This window comes from Taudactylus pleione, unplaced genomic scaffold (assembly GCF_031769625.1).
Source record: "Taudactylus pleione unplaced genomic scaffold, aTauple2 ptg000244l, whole genome shotgun sequence".
In the NCBI taxonomy this organism is placed as follows: Eukaryota; Metazoa; Chordata; class Amphibia; order Anura; family Myobatrachidae; genus Taudactylus; species Taudactylus pleione.
The window spans coordinates 13,715,144-13,736,634 of NW_028284646.1; the positions used below are offsets into that span (position 1 = coordinate 13,715,144).

General features: G+C 40.5%; 1 protein-coding gene across 4 annotated transcripts in view; it reads right to left on the minus strand.

The window, feature by feature from the left end:
* Positions 1-5,378: 5,378 nt before the first annotated feature.
* The window catches only part of CCDC150 (coiled-coil domain containing 150), a 183,867-nt gene continuing 167,754 nt past the window's right edge, over positions 5,379-21,491 (minus strand). For 3 of the 4 annotated variants that reach the window (XM_088479720.1, XM_088479723.1, XM_088479722.1), the window contains 5 exons: positions 10,459-10,527; positions 10,188-10,331; positions 10,016-10,102; positions 6,723-6,815; positions 5,379-6,066 (listed from right to left, as the gene is read on the minus strand). In XM_088479720.1, the coding sequence (XP_088335846.1) occupies positions 5,905-6,066; positions 6,723-6,815; positions 10,016-10,102; positions 10,188-10,331; positions 10,459-10,527 (555 nt within the window). In that variant the 3' untranslated portion in view covers positions 5,379-5,904. Of the gene's footprint in view, positions 6,067-6,722; positions 6,816-10,015; positions 10,103-10,187; positions 10,358-10,458; positions 10,528-21,491 lie in introns of those variants that run through there. The other variant, XM_088479721.1, reaches the window with a different exon arrangement.

Sequence of the window (21,491 nt, forward strand, 5' to 3'; positions counted from 1 at the left end):
TGTTTGGCTACGTATTTATCCATGGGCATATTTTTTATTAGTCCAGGAGTAGAGATTTATATGGTTAATAAGAGCTGTGGTGAAAGGGTACAATTGGCGTTGCAAGTAATAATATGCAGTTGAATAAGATATGTCCAGTAGACCACTAAGCTGAACACTTTTGGAGTAGGGAAGGAAGTCAGGATTTCCCAGATTCCTCTCTCAATATGATCTGATATTAAAAGTGATAGCAAGTAATATAGTGCAATGTAATCACTGGCGTCAGATGAAGTGGATTAACCAGCAATCAGCTGCAGCAATAGGTGGGTTGGATCAGTCAGAAGGGTCCAGCTGTGTTAGATGCTTTTTTGTGTGTCGTTTATCTGGGGAAGATGGCCGCCAGCAGCATGTGTGTGACCCTGTGTTGGTGCACTGGTGGGCTGAGCTCCAGCAGCACAGTTCTTTTCCAGCATTACAGAGCTCAGTCTTACTGCCACCGATTTTACCCTCTGGCCAATGAATAGATATGCCCCCGTCCTTAAAATGTGGACTCTAATGGCTGAGTTTGTGAACCTCTGCAATATAGGTTTAATGAATACTTACAAATACTTATATAATCAATTATTGTCCAAGAAAAATCCAAACATTTTATTTCAGTGTCAATCAGTGATAAATGTTCCCATTAAATCAAATTAATTAGGTAAGAAAGGGAGTAAATACTTTTTGTAATCACTGTACATGTACAGTACTCTGGGTATTCTACCTTCAAAGACTGTGAAGAAAGAACTTTTAAGCCTATCTTTGCTATAAACTATCTATTGCACTTGGCAAATTATATTGTCTGGTACAAATCAACACCATAAAATAATAAATATGGGAATCAAACACAGTAGATCCGAATATAAATCAAACACCAGACATATTTATGGTGTATGAAAAACAAAAACACCAGCAAAATAAGTCAGCTCAAGGACGAAAGGATTAAATCAAGGCTTGTTTAACATGCTGCACAGTGATTTATTGAAAAGGATATTCTGAGTGACAAAATACTAATACCTATATTCTGTAATGTACCATTAAAACCCCAAATTGAAACACTTCAATAATAATACATCTCTAAAGAGGTGCCCAGTGGTACAGAGTTGTTAGGGAGTTTAATTTAAATAATCAGGTAGTAATAGTATAATTTCATTAGACATAGGTAGTGTAAGATGTTTTCAAAACCAAAACAGTTCCTTGAGCTTTGTGTCCCTTATTAGTCTTCAACTATTTATTTTTCTGTATCTTACACCTGTAAACTAAGTGTCCGTCAGGGGCAGAACTATGGGAGACAATGGAGGAGCCTGCCGCCGGGCTCCAGCTCTGAAGGGGCACCTCCTCCATTGTCCACAACATATTCACCCCAGTTAGGGCTGTAACTATGTACCCGGAGCGTACCATCATGGCCGCCCAATACATGGCACCTCTTCCCGACACCTGAGAAGCCACCATACACTAGTGGAGAGCTCCGTGTCAGACCATCAGCTGCTGCCTTCGTCTATCTATAGCTTGTCTGCATGCGAATTGCTATATTACAGTGTGACAAGGGGGGGCACCAAATTATAACTTGCCTCCGGGCATCTGGGATGAACTGACGCCACTGGTGTCCGTGCATATACCATTAAACATTCATATTAAAAAACACGCAGTTAAGGTGGCCAAACATGTCAGGCCACAAATGTCCAATATCACTGGAGTATATATTACTCATTGGAGTATATGTTACTCCAAAATGATGCCCATACCAATAAAAATCTGAAATCCATTGTTTCATTGTGAAGTACAATGCAGGGATCATGCTCTATTGGCTGGTGTGCAATACAGAACCCATTTCCTGGGGACTAGCTTATAAGTACAGAATTAAACCCCTGTTTGCCAATATGAAAGATCGCAAATTTTGGTAGAAAAATGTACAAAAGCAGACTAACTTTTTGCTAGTTGCACAATCTATATATAGTCCAGTTATCATGGTCTAGTGTGCAATACATAGCCTAATCCCCGACATCCAAATGTACAAATCCCTGATGGTAAAGTGTTCAATATATTGCCTAGTTCCTAGTGTGCCTAGTTGCCAGTCTACAAGAGAGAGACTATTTCTTTTTGGCTAGCAAGTACTAGTCAATATGTCGAGAGTCAAAATGTCGTCAGGAGAATGCAGACAGCTGTAGTGGTAGTTAAAAGCATTATAACTGTATTGACAATAAAACTTTAACTGCCTGGCATGGTCACATCAGATGCGACCACGCCAACCTGGGATTTCTCCGACACTGTTGCATCTGATGAAACGTGTCAGAAATGCCCACTGGCAGCTACTGGTAGATGATCTTGCAGCAGCCGCCAGGCTCAGGAGGCAGGGTCGAACCCTCGGCTCCCTCAGATCCCCTGCACTTTCCTTCTCCCTGCCTGGGCATAGTGGAGGGCGATCCTCACAGGATCGCACACAGTCAAGGCTGGAGAAAGACAGTATTCCTGCAGCCCGACCTCACGGGGCTCAGTTTCAGCTGCCCGCACCGCTCACCACCCAGACTGTGATCAGCGATCCTAACAGAATTGCCCACACCCTGCATCTGGCTTCTCTTTTTGCCCGACTGAAGTCCTACAAGAAGTAGATTTATACAGTTTTAAAAAATTATCTATTTTTTTCCCTTTCAAAATATCCCCAAAATTGTTGATTTAAAAAAAATCTAATTATGTTTAAGAATAGCTTTATCCACTTAACTGGCTAATGCTGGGCATACACTCTACAATTATCTGTCAGATATCTGTCAAATCTGTCTGGTGGGAAGGAAAATCTGGTCCGTTTTCTAGTGTTTGGGAGCAAATTTCTATTGTTATCTGCTCCCATACATTACCAGATTTTCATTTCAACCAGCCAGATTGGACAAATATCTGACAGATAATTGCATAGTGTATGCCCAGCATTATACATTTTACAAAACAAATGCTCAGAAATGGTCAGTTTTTTATGGTTGAATAAGAACATCTATTTATAGCTTATCCAACACAATTTAAAAAAACAAATGTAATTTATTTTAAACACAAAACAATATAATCGATTTTAAAATATTGGTGACCCATAAATTCGGAACATTGATGATCGTAGCATCGCGACTTTGCATTTCATTGGCAGCTGCTGCTCTGAGCAGCCACTGGGTACACACTGGGGGCTATTCACGTCGACTGCTCCTCTTTGGTGACCTATCAGCAGTAAATGGCAGCACAGCAATCACTGGGGAAGGATGAAGGGATGCAGAGGGGCCAGGAAGTTCCTCTGCTAGTGGCGGCAGCTGGAAGATTATCTTCCGACAGCCGCCCAATGTGTGTTACTGCGACCCTGTCAAATAACACACTTCCTGGTGTGGTCACTGAGCAACAAAAAAAGAAGAGAATAACCTGTGGCGCTATGGAACATAAAATATAAAAACTAAATAATAAAATTAGAAATATATAAAGAAGAAAGGGACAGATACACCTAGCCACTGTGCTTATAGGTTGGCAGCAGAAACCACAAATAAATAACCAATGTTCTTTTTCTGGTTATTTATTTCTGGTGTGGTCAACCTGAAACCATGCCAGGTAAGTAGTTAAATGGTTAAACATGATGCATTACAATCATGTTTAAAGTTAAAATGCTGACACAGTTAAAATGTTTTAGTGTACATTACAAAATCGCATTGTCTGGTAGTTAAAAAAGAAGAAAGCAGCAAATGAACCCAGCTGTGCAAAACACCCATATGTCATTAGCTTGGTCACTTTGTTTGTGGATCACTCTATGTAAGTCATTCCCATAATTCACCGGCACGAGACGAAGTGGGAATGCCGGCGGACGGGATGCTGGCCGTTCATATACAGACACCGGAGGGATATCAGGATACCGGCATTGACATCAGGAATCTCGACCGATGGATCCAGGTATATATGCGTGGATAGCCCGGGGAAGGAAGAGGGGGGGGGGGGGTGTTAGGTTTAGGGACACCTAAGGGAAAGTTATGGTTAGGCACCCCCCGGGGAGGTTTAGGCACCCCCGGAAGGGGTTAGGTTTAGAGTGCGGGAAGGGGGGTTAGGGTTAGGCACCAATAAGGAAGGTTTAGGGTTGGGATTCTCCATCTTCAGCCTTGCACTGTCGGGTCTGAGTGCCGGATCTGGAATTTTTGATCACCAAGAACCTGTCAGCTAGGGCTGCCTGCGACCTAAAGCATGTGAGTATAGTTTAGCAGGGATCTCAGTCTGTGATAAACTATTTTATTCTTATGAAACTGAAACAGATCAGCTGCCAAGCCATGACCCTCTATCTGGGTGACCTCATCGCTATGTGTGGTCTCCAGCCAACACACTGTATGGTGCTCCCTGTGATATGACTACTTAAAGGGGTAAATATACTAAATGTCGATTTTAATCTATTAAAAAATCAATCTAAATCAATTAACATTGATGCTGTGTTTCAAGGGCTAAATTACACACTTACTATCAGCCATTTTTTGATAACTATTAAGTGTTCGAAAATGTGTGCGTTAGCCCCTGAAACATATCAATGTTGATCGATTTCAATTTTAAATTAATTAAAATCGATCTTTACTAAATTTATCCCTAATGCTGGGCATACACTATACAATGATCTGTCAGACATCTGTCCAATCTGGCTGGTTGGAATAAAAAACTGGTAAATTACATTCAACCATGTGGTCTAAACACTGGAAAACAGACAAAAAGGATTGTTCAAATTGGTTAAATTTGTTTGATTTAACCAGTTAGATTGAATGATCATTTTTGTCTTTTTTTTTCCAGTGTTTGTGAGCAAGTGGTCAATTGTCATTTGCTCCCATACATTACCAGGTTTTCATTCCAACCAGCCAGATTGGCCAGATGTCTGACAGATAAATTGTATAGTCTATGCCCAGCATTAGTGTGCAGTTTGGCTCTTTTCGGCTAGCCAATATATGAAGCACTACATCTGTGACTACAATAATTTCCTTGTTTCACAGCAGTAGTTAAAAAGAAAATTAAAAAAAAAAGAGTACTCAAGATTCATCTGAATTCCAATAACTAAATTAATTATATATATATATATATATATATATATATATATATATATATACATACATACATACATACATACACACACACACATACTGTATATACATACATACACACACCCACCCATGTAAAACATCTTTTTATTCAGATTTAAAGTTTTACATACAGAGCATGTATGTATAAAGATTATCTAAAAATAGTTCAGAAACAAAAATACAGATAGTAGAACAATCACTTGTTACAGAAAAATGTAACAACTAAAGTCAATTATGTATCAATGTAACTTACAAAAAATAAAATAAAGTATTGATAACAAAAGAGTGGTCTTGGTGACTAAAGTGTCATATATAGTAGTGTGAAAAGATACAGACTCTTTGAGAAAACAGATAAAAAAATAGGACTAACATTAAAAAGAAAAAAAAAGGGGGAAGTGGGTATCCATAAGTCATAGATTTGGGTATATACACTGCAACATTTCACCAAGTACTAATATAAGAGGTAGCATGAGGGTGTGTATTCTAAGAATACCTTAATTAGAGGAAAGCAATTGTCACATTAAATACCACTGAATCTAGTTGATTAAAATATAAGCCCCATTTGTCATTAAATTTGACCACTCCTTTTTCAATATCTGTAGAGCTGTTGTTGAGCTGTCAATATATACAATTTCTTCACACAACCAAGAAATGGACGAGATTTTGTGACTTTCTTGGCCACTAGGGCAATCACCATGAGATGGGGCATGACCTTTTTCCCATTAGAACCCAAGTCCCAATTTGTAAATTTAGCACACAATAGGGCCAGCGGGCCTGGTCTAACAGTTACCGAGAACACAGAATTAATAATAGCAGTTTATTCCAGAAGCGTCTGAACTTGGTCCCCAGGTGGTATTCTGTTCTCTTTCATCTGAAAGTTTCTGGAAATCAACTTAAGCCCCTGTTTGGTCTCCCAGTGTTCCATAGTAGAGTGGGTAAGAAACTGTGGACGTTTCACATGGATACACTCTGGAACATCCTACAGGAGGATGGAAACAAACTATTATAAACCCACCAATTCTATTTCAAAGTGTAAGTAATCAAGATGTATAACATGAACATACTATAGTGACTTCTTGAAGGATAATTTGAGTTGCCGATACAAGCAATAATTTGGAAGACTAAGAACAACTAATCTCAATTAACATCTGACTAGAAGAAAATTTAATTGGTTGTTGGTCGTGATCTGAAGGCACTGCATGAGCTCCATGTGATCTGGTCAGCAGTCTTGGCTACATTAAACAAAGATCATATTGGGTGAAAGCATCTGCCTGTGTGTGTCTATTTGGGCAGGTGAACAGTCCCAAAAACAAAAGGAAAAAAAAAAGTCAGATGCAGAAAATACTTATGCCTCATTTAAAGAGGACTCTGAGCAACCACTGATGATGACCCACGTACTAATAACGTAATGTACCAGAGCCACAATACCTGAATAAGTTACTAGGTAGTGTGCAGATAAAATGCTTAGTATTTATGTGGGGGGTACATAGGCATTAAGGATCAGCACTATATTGTTCCTGCAGAAGGGGCCTCTTCCCTTATTGTTAGCCACTGGTGGTAACCATGAACACAACACTGTCTTGCATACATATTTAGAGACACAAGTTAAAGTGCACTATACTAGAGGTGTCTCACCTCTCTGCAGCTTCTATGTCTGTTCTCCAAAAGCTCCAAGTGTGGTTCATGAGAATGATACCAGTTATGAGCTTCCCGACAGGTAAGACTTATCTGCAAGTGAATAAAAAGTAAAAATGATTATACATATATTATACAGTGGTGGTTCCTGTGGCCCAACATGTTATATGTAAATTGAGTCCTTTATATTGAGACATTACCTTATCTAAACAGATTTATTACTTTTATTTTAAATTACATTTTAAACGTCAGGGCTTAATATTATTATTATATATATGGATGTTAATATGGTTGTTTATTTGGCAATGAAAGAAAAAGAAATATGGCTGGGACCACCCAAATAGCAGCATGCCAAGGCCCCATTGCTAGGATTCATTGTATCACTTGGCATAAAAGTATAGGAGCAGGCTTATTTTTTTGCTGCAGACACAAAGGAGATGATGCCAAGTCGTTTATAAACCCATTTTGCATATGGATCTTGTGGATTTTAGCAATGCGCACATTTGTAGCTGAGTGCAGTACGGGAGAATCGTCACTTGTGGCTGAATGGGCATAACTGAATGGTGACAGGGTGACTGCACATAGACTAAGTTAGCAAGGGCATCGGAGAGCATGTAGACAGAACAGCGGGCTATGCAAAGATGTGCATACACAGGGGCATATTCAATCGGGCGCGAGGTTTAGCGAGGTAGAAAACCTTGCGCCCAATTTCGGATTACCACAGGTATGCGCATTCCCGATACCCGCGGTATCCAATAGAAAAAAAATGGTCACTGGCTTTTCAGAGTTAAAAACCCTGCAGTGTGTGAAAAAAAAAATGTGTCCGGGGATCTCCGCGGCTCCCGGTGTCCTTCCCTCCATCTTGTCACTTGGGAGGGGGCTGCTGGGAGGAGCATGGGCTGCTGGGAGATGTTGTTTTCCCAGCACCCGTTACAGGGGAGGGGGCCAAACACACACACACTCACACAAACACACTCACACACACAGTGTGAGACTGGGTCCGGACGCAGGATGCAGAAGAGTGTGCCTCGGAAGGTGACTAATTAAGGACTAATTAAGCCAGTGGAAACTTCCAATTGCTTAATTAGTCCTCGAGGGGGGGGGGGGGAAATCAGACATGCCCGCACTTAATTGAATAGCACAAATCCTGCAGGTCTCGCGCCCAATTGAATATGTCCCACAGAGATAGGTCTACTTCCTGCTGGATCTCTTGCACAGAGGATAGATAAGGTCCAAGTGCATGCAGATATTAATAGCGGCTATGAAACCAGGTGTACAGACAGAAGTGGTGTGGCCACATATATGCGTACAACTCAAAATACAGGTGAATATACTCATTTAGTCCCAGATATATCTTGTCTATACAACTCTGAGTAGGCACCAAAATGTGTTTGAATGCAACTTTTTTCCCCCTACAGCTACAACATTATGTCAAGAAAATGTCTCTACTGACATCAGCCGAAATGGAGTCTGATTATACTAGTGTTTGTTGCACCACAACAGGTAAGGACTGCTGGGTATGATCTATTCTGGGAAAGTGAAGAAGCAGCAACTGGATGCCAAATCCAATTCAATCACTGATTCATAGTTCCCTTCCCAAAAGGTATATTTGCAGAAAATCATATACAGCAGGAGAGTTAGAGTGTATTGTACTGGAAAATTGTTCCTGATATGATACAAGTTCCATACTAACCCATGTAATACCAAGGTGGTGCTGCCACAGACTAAGAAAGAGCTAATTGTATTTTGAAAGAGAAGCATATGTTTTGGGTGAATTGTTAAAATATAACTTTTATTAGTATAATAAAAATAAATAATCTGAATAACAAAATAACTTCCAGGTAAACAGTGAAATATTGGATAAAAATGGCACATAGTAAAAATAGCGTCTATAGTTAGAAAAATAAGCGCAATAACAACAAGCAATGTAATAATCCAGAGGTTGAGTAGCATAGTCCCATCTATGGTCAGACTAGACCCTAGCTACAGATTGTAAACTCACTGGAGTAGCTCACATTTCAGCTGATCGCCTTCTAGCTAGGCAAACATTTTAATGAGAAAAGATGGTAACACACAGCTGAATTAAGTTTAGACTATATAGCTAGGACTCCAGTGTGACCATAGATTGAACTAAGCTAATTAACCCCTGTGCTGTTACATTACTTGTTATTATTGCGCTAATCAAGTCTTACTGTCATTATGTAAACTAGATCCTGCTGTATTCCGCTATATGGAATTATTTTAGATCAGATATAAAATAAAAATGATGCATGTCTATCATCATTATGTATATCGAATCTTATCTGCAACAAGCTAGACCTAACTAAACTCTGTTACACAGATTCATTATCTTATATCCAATATATGCTGCTGTTGCTGTCATTTAACACCAGATATTTGTGAAAAAAATACCGGGTGGGAGCCCTGCTATAACAATGCCATCTGGAGATGGCGTTAAGCAGTTCTCCCCCTAATTCCCCCGACTCCTGCTCCGCTCTGACAGGCAGGGCAGAGCAGAGCCGGGAGTCGGCCCCCTGAGATCAGCTTTGTTGTCTATATAGACCACAAGCGGATTACTGTAAAAAATAAATAAACAGTAAAAAACAAAACAAAAAACAAACACTTACCTGCAGCTGGGGTTCCGCTGATTAGTGATCTCTCTCCTCCGGTGCGCTGTAAACCGGAATCTCAGTCAGCTTAACCAGGGTCACACACCAAGAACCGGAGACCAGCCGACCGGAGGAGAGAGCTCACGTTCACCGATCAGTGGGTAGATAATTGAGAGAGGATAGTGGTGGTGGGGGATCGTGCTAGCCAGCGGCAGTGCATGTACGGAGGCACTAAAAATTTAAACAAGAAGGAATAATAAAATGTATGCTCGTGCCCAGTTATATGTCAATAACAGTCCGGCTATACCCACAACACCGGACTATTAGTGACATTTAACTGGGCATATGCATATATTTTTTATTCCTTATATTCTACATTTTTCCATTTAGTTTTTTTTACATACTTTTTATGTTACACTGGAAATCCCTATTTATATACTTAGTAAATTGAATATATCAATATTAAAATTTGTCAGTGTTTTCATTATATGACAAACACACCGCCGAGCACAGTACCGCTTTTTTGGTTTATAATTTAACCTGCACTAGACAGATACTAGATAAGTGGTAATTGGTTGTTATAGTTTTGGTGCAGATAAGAAACTTCGAGCAGCGTTAGCAAATAACTTTTATATACATGTACTGCATATACTCTAAGCTACAACTTAGTGACACAAGTCTCACCCCTTCTGACTTCACACTAACATCTCTTAGTTTCCTTTCTGTGACCGTCTTCTCATCCTGGAGCCTCTTAACTCTGTTTTCCAGCTCCTGGGAAAAAGATGGAAAACCTTACACATGTACAGTTATGGGTAAGTGTGTTCCCTAGAGTTACATTATATGACACATCTTTTACCATATATCTTTCCACCAGCTCCTGCCTGGACTTCATCTCCTTCTCCAGCTGTCTCTGCAAGGTGTTCTCTCTCTGGGATGCTGCTGCAGCTATCTCTTTGTGCAAGCTGCTAACTTCACCCATAAACAGCTCAATACGCTTACACTACAGCAGAAAGGGAGACATGAGCGCTGCCCGTTTTATTACACACCTACACATCTGAACAGGATGTTTATGTCTCCCTCTAAAATCAACAATTTCATTCATCCTAAACCAATGTAGCCGGTCTCACCTGCTCATTATTTCTTTTCTCGTATTCCTCCTTCATTTTCTGCAGGCGTTCCAGCTCAACCTCTAATGCCTAAACAGTGACATTATACACACACATTTTAATTCACTGAATCAGTTTAACTTTTACAAAGGGAAATATATGTCACACAAGACTATTTTTATATATTTCTTCCATGGGGGACACTGGATGAGCAATAATAGGACACTACATCCAAAAGCTCAAACTCCATCTGACTTTCGCAGAAACGATCTTTACCAGTGTGTGTATATATATATATATATATATATATATATATATATATATATATACATATACACAAACACACATACATACACACGAATATATCACATATGCCAACGTCTGCATCCAAGAGGATGCTGCAGCTTGTACTTTGCTGGCATCCCACAGCTGCAACTAGGGATGCCTGGAGCTGGCAGTGGAGGTACCATTACTGGTCAATACCTCCTGATGCCAGCACTACACTAATGAGATCATAAGAAAACAAAGAAAAAACAGTGCAAAGTCCCTAATGTAATAGTAAGAAAAACATATTAGAGTCTTGGTAAGACACTAAACAGTAGGCGAAGACAGATGGGAAATATTAGTTCACAACTCAAGATTGGTCACACTAGATTGTGTGAAAACTGTATTCCCTCCATAAACATTTTGTAGTCCACAGTCATGAGGACCACAAGATCCAACTGCTATCCGTGATAGAGATACTAGATGCATGTTTTATACTCAAAGAAAAAAAAAAAAAGAAAAAAAAAAGGGAGTACTCCAAGTGTACCTGTAGTTATGGTGTGTCCTCCAATTGCACTGGAGACATATTGTAGTTGATGAAGTGAGAGGGAATACACTCTCAAAATAACCATTCTAACTCAGGCTCCTCCCCTCTATACCCAGATTGGCTGTTCAGTGGTTTGTTTGTTTTTTCCTAATCAATCAAGCCCAAAAGGAACAGGCGAGTACATGAGAAGGCGGAGAAGAATATACTGTTTGACAAAATAAAAACTCAGACCGCTGAGAACGGAACAAACATTAATTGAAAACAACCATAATAAAAAACAGGACAGAGGAGAGTAAAGGAATGGTCCAGTGACCCCCATGGAATCAGAGAAAAGGATTCAATGGCAAGTACAAACATCTTGTTTTTTCTTTCATCCTATGGGGACTTCCCAAAGCTCTTGTGCTGTATGTAGCATTGTACAGCCTAAGCTGGCATACTTGGATGCATTGCTGTAACTAGAGGTGTGCGCGGCACCGTTGCTGTCCCACGGTCCCCGATCTGGCTAGTAGGGTGCCTGAAATGACATCCTGCAACCTCTGAACGCTCCTGTCATGTACACCGCAGCCTATACAGCCCAATCAAAAACAAAAATTCTCACTTAAAATTGCAATGCATTTCACAGCACCTGGCCGCTTCCTCAGGTAGTATTGAATGTATCATTTTTCTTTTATGCTTTATTTTTTAAGCCTAACTTTTAACATGTGATACTGTGCTTTTAAATTATTTGTATTTTCAATTATTCCTTTAACCTACAATAATGAAAACAATTGTTATTTTTATATTTAATTTATCCATGACAATATTGAGTTGAATTATAATGCTATTAATCTAATAAATAATGTCATTTTTGTTTATCAATTGTTTGTTGGGTCATCCCTTATTTGCCAACTGCAGCCCATATTTCATGTTAGGATATAAGTGGTCAAACACTATCCGCTGACACTACATTTAACAGTCCTATTTTGCTTATCTCCCATTTATGGAGAGTAAGGGACTAGTTTTGCATAGTGGAAGTGTCACAATGAAGTTTTCATCTATAAAAGTACCATTCTCAGTGCCGGAGATATTCTCCTGTTTTTAACCCATCAAACCTGTGACAGCTGGAGCAGTTTGCTCAGGAAGAGTAGGCCAGTGTACCTGTCAACAGAAGTCTCATTGAGAGCTACAAAACATGCTTGATTGCAGTGATTGCCTTAAAAGGTTGTGCAACAGAACATTAGGTTATGGGTCACATCATGTTTGTCTATGCCATTTTCACATGTGTTATTATTTAAAAAATTCTGTTGATTCACAAATCAAATGCAAAGTCTATTTCTATTAATATGCAATAAACTATGATGAATGCAAATTATTTTTGTCAGTTTCCTCACACCAGAGTCCTGGCGAGAAGATAGCAAAATTCCCCGAGTTCCAGTAAATTTATTGAAGGCTATACTTGCAGAGACTAACAACTCTAGTTGGATTAAAGATTACCACTCCTCACCCTGCGAGACTGGCATCCGTTGTTAATACAGTCCAGTCTCAAATGGTGAAGGGTCTACCTGCATTCAGATTTCAGTTGGTGTATGCTGGCCAAACACGGGACGATTGATCACACGATTTGGGCAGTTTTTACAGGTTGGACAGATAAATCTCATGAAAATAGTTGTATTTTGAGTCTTCTGCGACCCCGATGCACGTCCCCGCCGGCGTCTAGTTGGATCGCAGATCACATGGTTTTGCAGAGAGACCTCAACCTATCGTATATGATTTGCAGTCTTATGTGAAGTCTTATGTGAAGTCGTTGCATTTTCAAAACAAATCATCCAGGATCTTAAGGGAATAATTTAAAGGGAAATCGTACAACCCATCTTACTAACTTTTGAATATCACCGTGTATGGCCACCATAACACACACATGATTAAGTGTTGAGAGTCTGATGAATTGTGAATATCTGTAGGCGAGACTTGTTTCAAATAGAGAGCAGTTAGTTCTGGACCTTGAATGGACTTGAACTAACTGTACCACCCAGAAGAGGAATACCATCCTTCCCAAGACTTTCATACAGATATGATTCAATAATTACTTTTTGAGAAAGGACTTGACCTTCGAGCTGCTGAAATAATATTTTAGGTAGAAATACAGACAGTTGTACTGAGTCAAACATGACTTCTAGAAACAGAAATATCATTGATGGTGTCATGTCTGACTTTCCGTAGTTCACCATCCACCCATGAGGTCACAGAATGACAGCCAATTAGGAGCAGCCACATTGGTCGCTCCTGATTGGTTGCCGATCCGCGAGCTGTGTTTGGCTCGCAGCCAGTGCCATATTCAAAGTACTGTCTCTCCATGCCTGGCTGGCAGCCAGTTTGCCAACTGCAACCAGGTACATAATTATGGCATAATTCCTGGCCCTGCATGTGCCCCCCTAGACCAGCCTTACCTGGCCTGTCCCCCCTCAGGTCCAGTCTTTCCATCCCTGGCACATGAGCTCTCAAAGGCTTGGGATGCGACGTGTGCATTCGCCTGCTAAACGATAAGCTGTCTGGATATGCGGAAGGACCATATTTATACAAGGTGAGCCGCAGTTGTCAATTCACATCACCCGAGGAAACCGCCGTGGGGCTATTAAGGCAGCAAATGTGTTGAGGTGCCTTATCGTTTCATGATGGACAATTACTATTGCTGATGCTATACTGGTACATTCTGGTAATTGATTTCCAGTGGGACTTGGCTGATCGCTCCGAAAGAAATCTATAGGGAGACCTAAGCATTGACCTATTCTGTCCTTCAGGATTTATTAAGGGATTGAGTGGTAAAGCTGGCTGCTAGATGTGCATGCATTTAAATATCTCTGCTATATTTCTCCGTTACCATCATCCTGCATGCTATTTAAACACTAACCTCAGTACACGTTACGGTTGCCAATTAAAGCTACAAAACAATTGGAATATTATCATCTGTATCATCTGAAATCAGCGAACTAACCCCTAGAACTGCAACTGTTTCCATTGGAATACAAAATTCTGCTTTGCATGGTGCAACTAATTGTTACCTTTATATGAACAGCAACAATGGTTGTTTATTTCCTCACATTTTGAGAAGAATTGTGTTGATATTTTTAATCTTGTCTGATAAATTAGAGCGGATCCGCGATACTTTTCCGTCTCCCAGTCTTTTCGCCTACATCGCGTCTTTTGTAGGCGGAAAAGTATCGCGGCCGTGCCCGCTTTACCCCGTATTCAATATGGAAGTATTCGAAAACGGGACCCGGCGAAACTTGGACAGGCCGAAAGTACTGTCAGATTTGGGGAAACCAGCCTGATACCCCCAAAAGATGCTCTGACATGGGGGTTAGCTATGGTACCAATAAAAAAAACAAAAACTTGGGGACCCCTCCAGAGTCTAGTTCGCTAGTTTTTATCTTTGCCCCCCCCAACATTTTTTTTTTTTCGCCCCCAAATTCAAAGTGATTTTTTTGGGGTGTCCTGAAGTGTTTTTTTTTGTTTGTTTGTTTTTACATTTTTTGACAGAGTTTACCTTTCGGGGACTGTCTGAAGGCTGCACAGGGGGTTCTTGCAAGTTGCACCCCAAAACCCCAATTCTGCACTTTTTTCCACCTGCTATTCATACGCGAAACTTTTTCGCCTATTAAATTGCAATGACTTTCCGGCTAGGCGGAAAGTCTTTCAAATTGAATATGGAGTAATATCCAAAACAAGCGAAAATGACGACATTGGCGCAAAGTTTTCGCCAAAAACACGCGAAAACGGCTTTTCGCTTCAGATTGAATACGGGCCTATATTTCAAAGTGGTGCATTTCATGTGTGTATATTTTTTTGTCTATAAATGTTTGGAGATTTTTTTCAACAAAATTGGTGCAAATACTATGTGAATAATTATATTTTTATTGTGTTGTATGTATTAGTTTAAGTGCAGTAAATTATTTTAACTGACTAGTGCCTCCTATTTTTCTACTCCAATTACTACTTTTGTAGGGTGTTCTGGTTTGCCCCACCTGTGACGGCTGTCAGTTTATACATTTACTTTATTAAGAATTTAATTTAAAAAAATTGATATTTGGAACTAATTGATATAAGCTAGCTACATATTTTTAACGTGCCTGGATGGTTACAGCCTGTGAGTTTTTAGTCTTTTTTTTCTGGGGACTTTTGAATGCAGCTGGACTGAATTACAGATATATTCTACTTACTGTGCTGTTTTATTATAACTCAGCTTTACATTGGAGTCTCCTGAATTCTGTCTACACTGCAATACTCTCCTATGCAAGAATTTTTATGCACCAGTAGTTTTCTGCTTCTCCAGCAGTCACCCTGCAAAACACAGCAGCTCTGTCTGTTCCAATATTTGTGACCCTGCTGACATCTGCTGTTGAGACTCTATTATACAGCAGGAGTTCATCGTACCTTAATCTGTGCAGTTGTAGCTGGCAACCATTTTAGTCATTGCTCCCAGTTTATGACACAGCAGGAAGGTTAGCTGGTTTACCTCTGCTGCATACAAGCCTTGAGGGTTGCTGAATATAATTTGGATTTACAGATCTAATCTCTGCTACCAGTAGCCGACTAGACATGCTTCTCTAAACATTCCCACCTTACCCTGGTTTCTCATCACTACCATAGTGTCACCTATAGGGAATCTTACCCTCCTCCACACAGTGCATTAATATCCACTCTTTTTATGATGTCTCAAAGAAAGCAGAAAGTTCAGGCACCTTCTGTTACTAATTTTTTTTTTTTTTTTGTAATAAAGCAAAAGGTTCTCAGAGGTAAATGCCTCAACAAGAATCTCCTCACTCATTTATGTCTGGACTATTGGAGGGTGTGCAAGCAGTTTTACATCAGGTACTTTCCAAGGCCTTTTCAGAATTTAAAAGTGAGATTGCCTCTCTGGGATACGGACCACCCTGGAAACCAAAATGGACAATTTGTGACGTTCACAACACCATCTAGATAAAGAACTTTCTCTGATTCATGAGGAAATTGAATTTCTGAAAGAGAAACAGGAAAAGCAGGAGAACCATTCACACCACAATAAAGAGGATTTGGAATATCACGGAATCAGTCCCGAGTGCCTCGCTGCCATCCAGTGAAAGACATTTTTCAACATATGGTCCCCAAGCTAGCTAATGAGGACTAACTGATGAGCAAGCCATCAGACTCTCAACCCCCCAGATATATTGTAGTTTGTCTTCACTAGTATAAATCCAAGGAAAAAAGAATGTTATACACCCCATCATCAGTTTCCAGGATATGCTGTTGCAAATCTTTTAAATCTTGTCCCCTTTGACAATTCAGAAACCCAAGAATCTCCAACTTGTTACAAAGATTCTCCGTCAGCACCATGGGCCTAATTCAGAGTTGGGATTAGAGAGAGATATCTCGCTCAACTGATCATCTTGATGAAACCATGCTACACTGCAGGTGGGGCAGATTTAAAATGTGCAGAGAGATTTAGATTTGGGAGGGAGGTGTCCAAACTGACATCTAAATTGTAGAGTAATAATAAAGCTGTGCAGTATTTGTGGGCTACATGTAAAAGCAGCCAGTATTTACCCCTACATGCAAAAAAAAAAAAAAATGCATTTACACCCCTTGCATTGCAACATGGTTTGTCCAGATACACAGTTAAGTGCTATATCTCTTTCGATTCCCAACTCTGAATCAGGCCCCATATCTGTTGCTGATAGGGGTTTCCTTTTCTACTACAAGTCTTTGCCAATAACTCCACATACAATATTAAGATCCTGGTCCAGGGCCAAGACGGGTTAGCCAAATTTATCTTACAGAATTGGCTCAGACATCCCCTGCTGGAGTGGACCAGGGTGACCTGTCATCGTGGCGACGATGGGGAACCTACTTGAGTATAGAAGCCAACTTCTGGAACTTCCCTTCACCATACAAGGTTATATATACAATCATTGGCATTATGCTTGTATTATAGGGATCACTAATCCCTGTCTAGTAATATTTTTTTACAGTTTTCTGATAGGTTTTCCATTTGATACTCCTTTAGTTTATTCAAATGTAACATGTTATATACCGTTTATTTACTTATGGCAGGTACTGTCTACCTATTTTATGTTTCAATTTAACAGTGCAATTATATGTCTCTGATGCTACCCCATCCCAGGCTTCCCTCACTCTGAGAGACTTTTACAGCTCCCTTTATATTTACTGGAGCCCCCTTTGACCTCTTCTAGTTAATCTGAGACAGTGAGCTCATATTTGTCGACTATCCCCCTGCAGTGTGTATTGGAATCCCAGCAGTGGCTGCTTAATGAAGACTTCTCGGTAGTGGAGACGACTGCTGCTATTAAATCCATGCGATCCTCAGCTGCCCCAGGTAGAGATGGCTTTACAGCTCAGTATTATTAAACCTTTGTGAAGGAACTTGTCCACCCATCTCACGTCCCTCTTTAATAGTGTATTGGAGGGTGCATCCTTTGCGCCAGCTTCCACACAAGCAGATATCGCTGCAACTCCGAAACCAAACAAATACCCCACACAGTGCTCCAACTATAGGTCGATCTCACTGCTAAACGTGGATCTTAAAATTTATGCTAAAATTCTAGCTAATCGTTTAGCCACCCTCCTTACCCAGCTGGTCCATCTGGACCAGGTGGGCTTTATACCGGGTCGCCAGGCATCAGACAACACAAGAAGATTTGATCAACTCTATTTCATAGGAAGAGATTGCAGTCTTTACTTTTAGCTTTGGATGCTGAGAAGGCTTTCAACTGTATTTCATGGTTCTTTGCCTTCGGACTACCCCAAAGAATGGGTATGGTTGGGAAATTTTTAGGCGGTTTAAATGGTATAAGCAGAAAATGAAATACTTAGGGATTTTTCTAACACAATGTCACCATCAGCTTATCTAAGCCAACTTCCCCCATATTCTAGAACAAAGTAAGTTTGATTTAAATTCATGGTCTAGCCACCTTATTTCCTGGATTGGCAGAGTGAACTCGGTGAAGATGTGTGTACACCCTCGGTTCTTCTATCTTTTCCAGATCCTTCCGATATTTGTTCCACCGCCTATGCTTTCAAATTTCGAAAATGTTTTCTACTTCACGATTTGTTTTGGCACACAAACATCCTCAAGTGCGTTTGAAGCTACTACAACGTCCTACACATAGTGGTGGGTTGGGTATACCTGACTTTAAACAGTGTTATTTAGCCGCTCAACTGGCATATTGTGTCCAATGGTGTAACCCTGGTGGTCAGAAGGTTTGGTCTACTATTAAAGCTAATGAACTGGGTTTATCTATGGTTTCCAAGGGCTCGCCTACCCAAAACGGTCTCTTCTCGCTCAATAGTCTCCTGCACGTTATCTAGATGGGTTTAAGCTAACCAGAACGGAAATTTAAATTGGTCCCTAGTGATTCAACCGATATCCCGCTTTTCCTTCAGGTAAGAATAACAATTCATTTTCTGCCAGGAAAGACAGAAGTATTATTTACCTAAACGATATTACTAGAGATGCAGATTTTCCTAAAATTTCTCAGATTCAGGAAGACAGCTCTTCCCTCTAGGAATTTTTCCAATTTTTACAGCCTAGACATTTAATTCTAAAGTGAAACATCTCCTCTAAGGTATACCTCTTTCCACCTTCAAGGTTTTATGTATGAGACATGCCTTGACTAAAGGCTTGGCCCCCCTTTTGTGCACGCTGCTTGTTGAGAAGTCGTCTTCTCAACGTGATCCTAATGAAAGGGCCTGGGAGGTGTATCTGGGTAGTGCTTTAGACGATGAGGAGTGGGCTGATGTCTGGGATAATGCTGCCTCTAGCTCTATTTGTGTCAGAACTAAGGAGAATACCTATAAGTTATTAAATAGATGGTACAGATAGATGCTGGAGAGGATGTGCCAACGAGGGCACCTTTTTTCATATATATAGTAGTCCTGTACAAAGATAGTACATCTTTGAAAGGAAGTCATTGGTCTTATAAACACATTTACTTAATATCTCTATTTCCTACAACCTTAAATATTTTCTTTTTCTTCCTCTAGACTTCCCTACATTGCCCCTATTAAGGATCCACTACATGTCTTGCTATGTACACCATTTCCTGACACTTCTAAACCCTATAACAGACTATGTGGTCATGTATTTAACGCTGCTAAAATCTTGATTGCGACTAACTGGAAAAAAAAAGCATTCGCCCCCCATTCCTGCATTACTCAATAGAATCTGGTACACTGCCTTCATGGAATATATCACTGCTCTCCTCCATGACCAAATGCCAAAATTTCATGAAGAATGGGCCCCCTGGTACTCTCACTTTAATAGAACCCTTCCAGGTCTGGTTTGACCCACATATTGTACTTCTGAATCTGATCTAGTTATTTATTTTTTATTATTATTTTATTAACTTTGCTGCTTGGAGTCCCCCCCCCCCTTTTCTTTTCCTCTCATCTATTTTTTTGTATTTTATTCCATATTCAATATTGTATTTTAGATATTATTGGCTTTAATAGCAAATTTTCTGAGATCAAATTCAAGAAAACAAGATAGTTTGATGTTTACCAATGTATTTCTTTTCTATGGTTGTATGTTATTATCTTTTTTTTTTATTTGTTTGTTATCTACCTTTTGAAAAATAAAGAGATTTAAAAAAAAAGTGACAGACTAAATTCAAAATCCTTGTAAAAAACAACACTAGTTACTACATACACTACTTTATATTCTGAAGTAGGGTTATTTTAAATTTTTAAAGAACAAGTATGTGTTCTAGATATTTGAAGAAAATAAATATACCTGTGTGAAGGAAAATAAGAGTTATGGTAAGAACTTACCTTAGTTGACTCTCTTTCTTCGAAGTCCATAGGGTCCACATGGAGACCTTGAGATGTAGGTAATGGAACTGAATCCGGGTACCACGCAGTTAAAGTTTTCAGCTCCCAGGATGCACTGAGTCCACTCTCCCTATACCCCGCCCCCGAGCCAGGTGCACCTCAGTTCACAATAAGCCAAAGGCCGGAGGAGAAGAAGAGAGACGGAAGACTGGTACACTCAAGAATCACATTCTCACACAGAAGGAGGCGGAAAACCAGTGACCAGCAACATAGCCCATATGAAGCCAGGTGCGTCAGGGCGGGTGCCCTGTAGACCCTATGGACTTCGAAGAAAGAGTTAACAAAAAGTAAGTTCTTACCATAACTCATTTTCTTCTTCAGGATCCATAGGCTCCACAGGGAGACCTTGGCGATGTCCCAAAGAAGTCATTTTAAGGGTGGGGATGCTCCTGCGCTGAGAAGCATCCTGAGAGGCGAAGGTATCAAAGGCATAGAACCTTAGGAAGGTCTGGATAGAAGACCACGTGGCCACCTTACACAGCTGAACAGCCTAGATACCACGGCGAGCTGCCCACGAGGGACCCACGGACCGAGTAGAATGAGCAGTAACAGAAGCCGGAACAGGATGTGTATAAGCCTCTGAGATAGTCATATGAAGCCATCTAGCCAATGTTTGCTTATTGGTTGGCCATCCCTTCTTGTGAAATCCATAGAGCACAAATAAGGAGTCAGATTTCCGAAGGGAACTGGTACGGTCCACATATATCCTGAGGGCAGGGACCACATGCAAAGAGGCCTCACTTGCTGAGAGTTCCGGTGATTGAAAGGCCGGGACTATAATTGCCTTATTAATGTGGAAACTAGAAACAACTTTAGGAAGGAACCCATGGCGAGTCCTAAGCACAGCCCTGTCCTGGTGAAATATCAGAAAAGGGGAGCGACAGGAGAGCGCCACTAACTCTAACACCCTTCTAGCGGAAGCAATAGCCAGGAGGGAGAAAAAAAAAAAAAAAAGAGAGTCTGCTGTTAACCACTTGAGTTCCGACTCTAGGGGTTCAAATTGAGAACCCTGGAGGGCCCGAAGAACCACCACCAAGTCCCAAGGAGCCACTGGGGGGGACAAAGGGAGGTTGAATCCGGAGGACACCCTGGAGGAAGGTGCGGATATCCAGTAACAGAGCAATTCTACGCTGGAACCATACTGACAGAGCAGAGACATGCACTTTCAGGGAGGCCAAGGTCCAATCCAGCTCGAAGGAAGGCCAGGACTCTGGAAACCCGATACACCTGGGGGTCGTAATTTCTGGGACGACACCACTGGAAAAATGTATGCCACACCCTGTGGTAGATCATAGCAGAAGCTGGCTTACGCGCTCTAAGCATTGTTTGGATGACAGAGCTAGAGAATCCTTTGGACCTTAGGAGGGATGTCTCAAGAGCC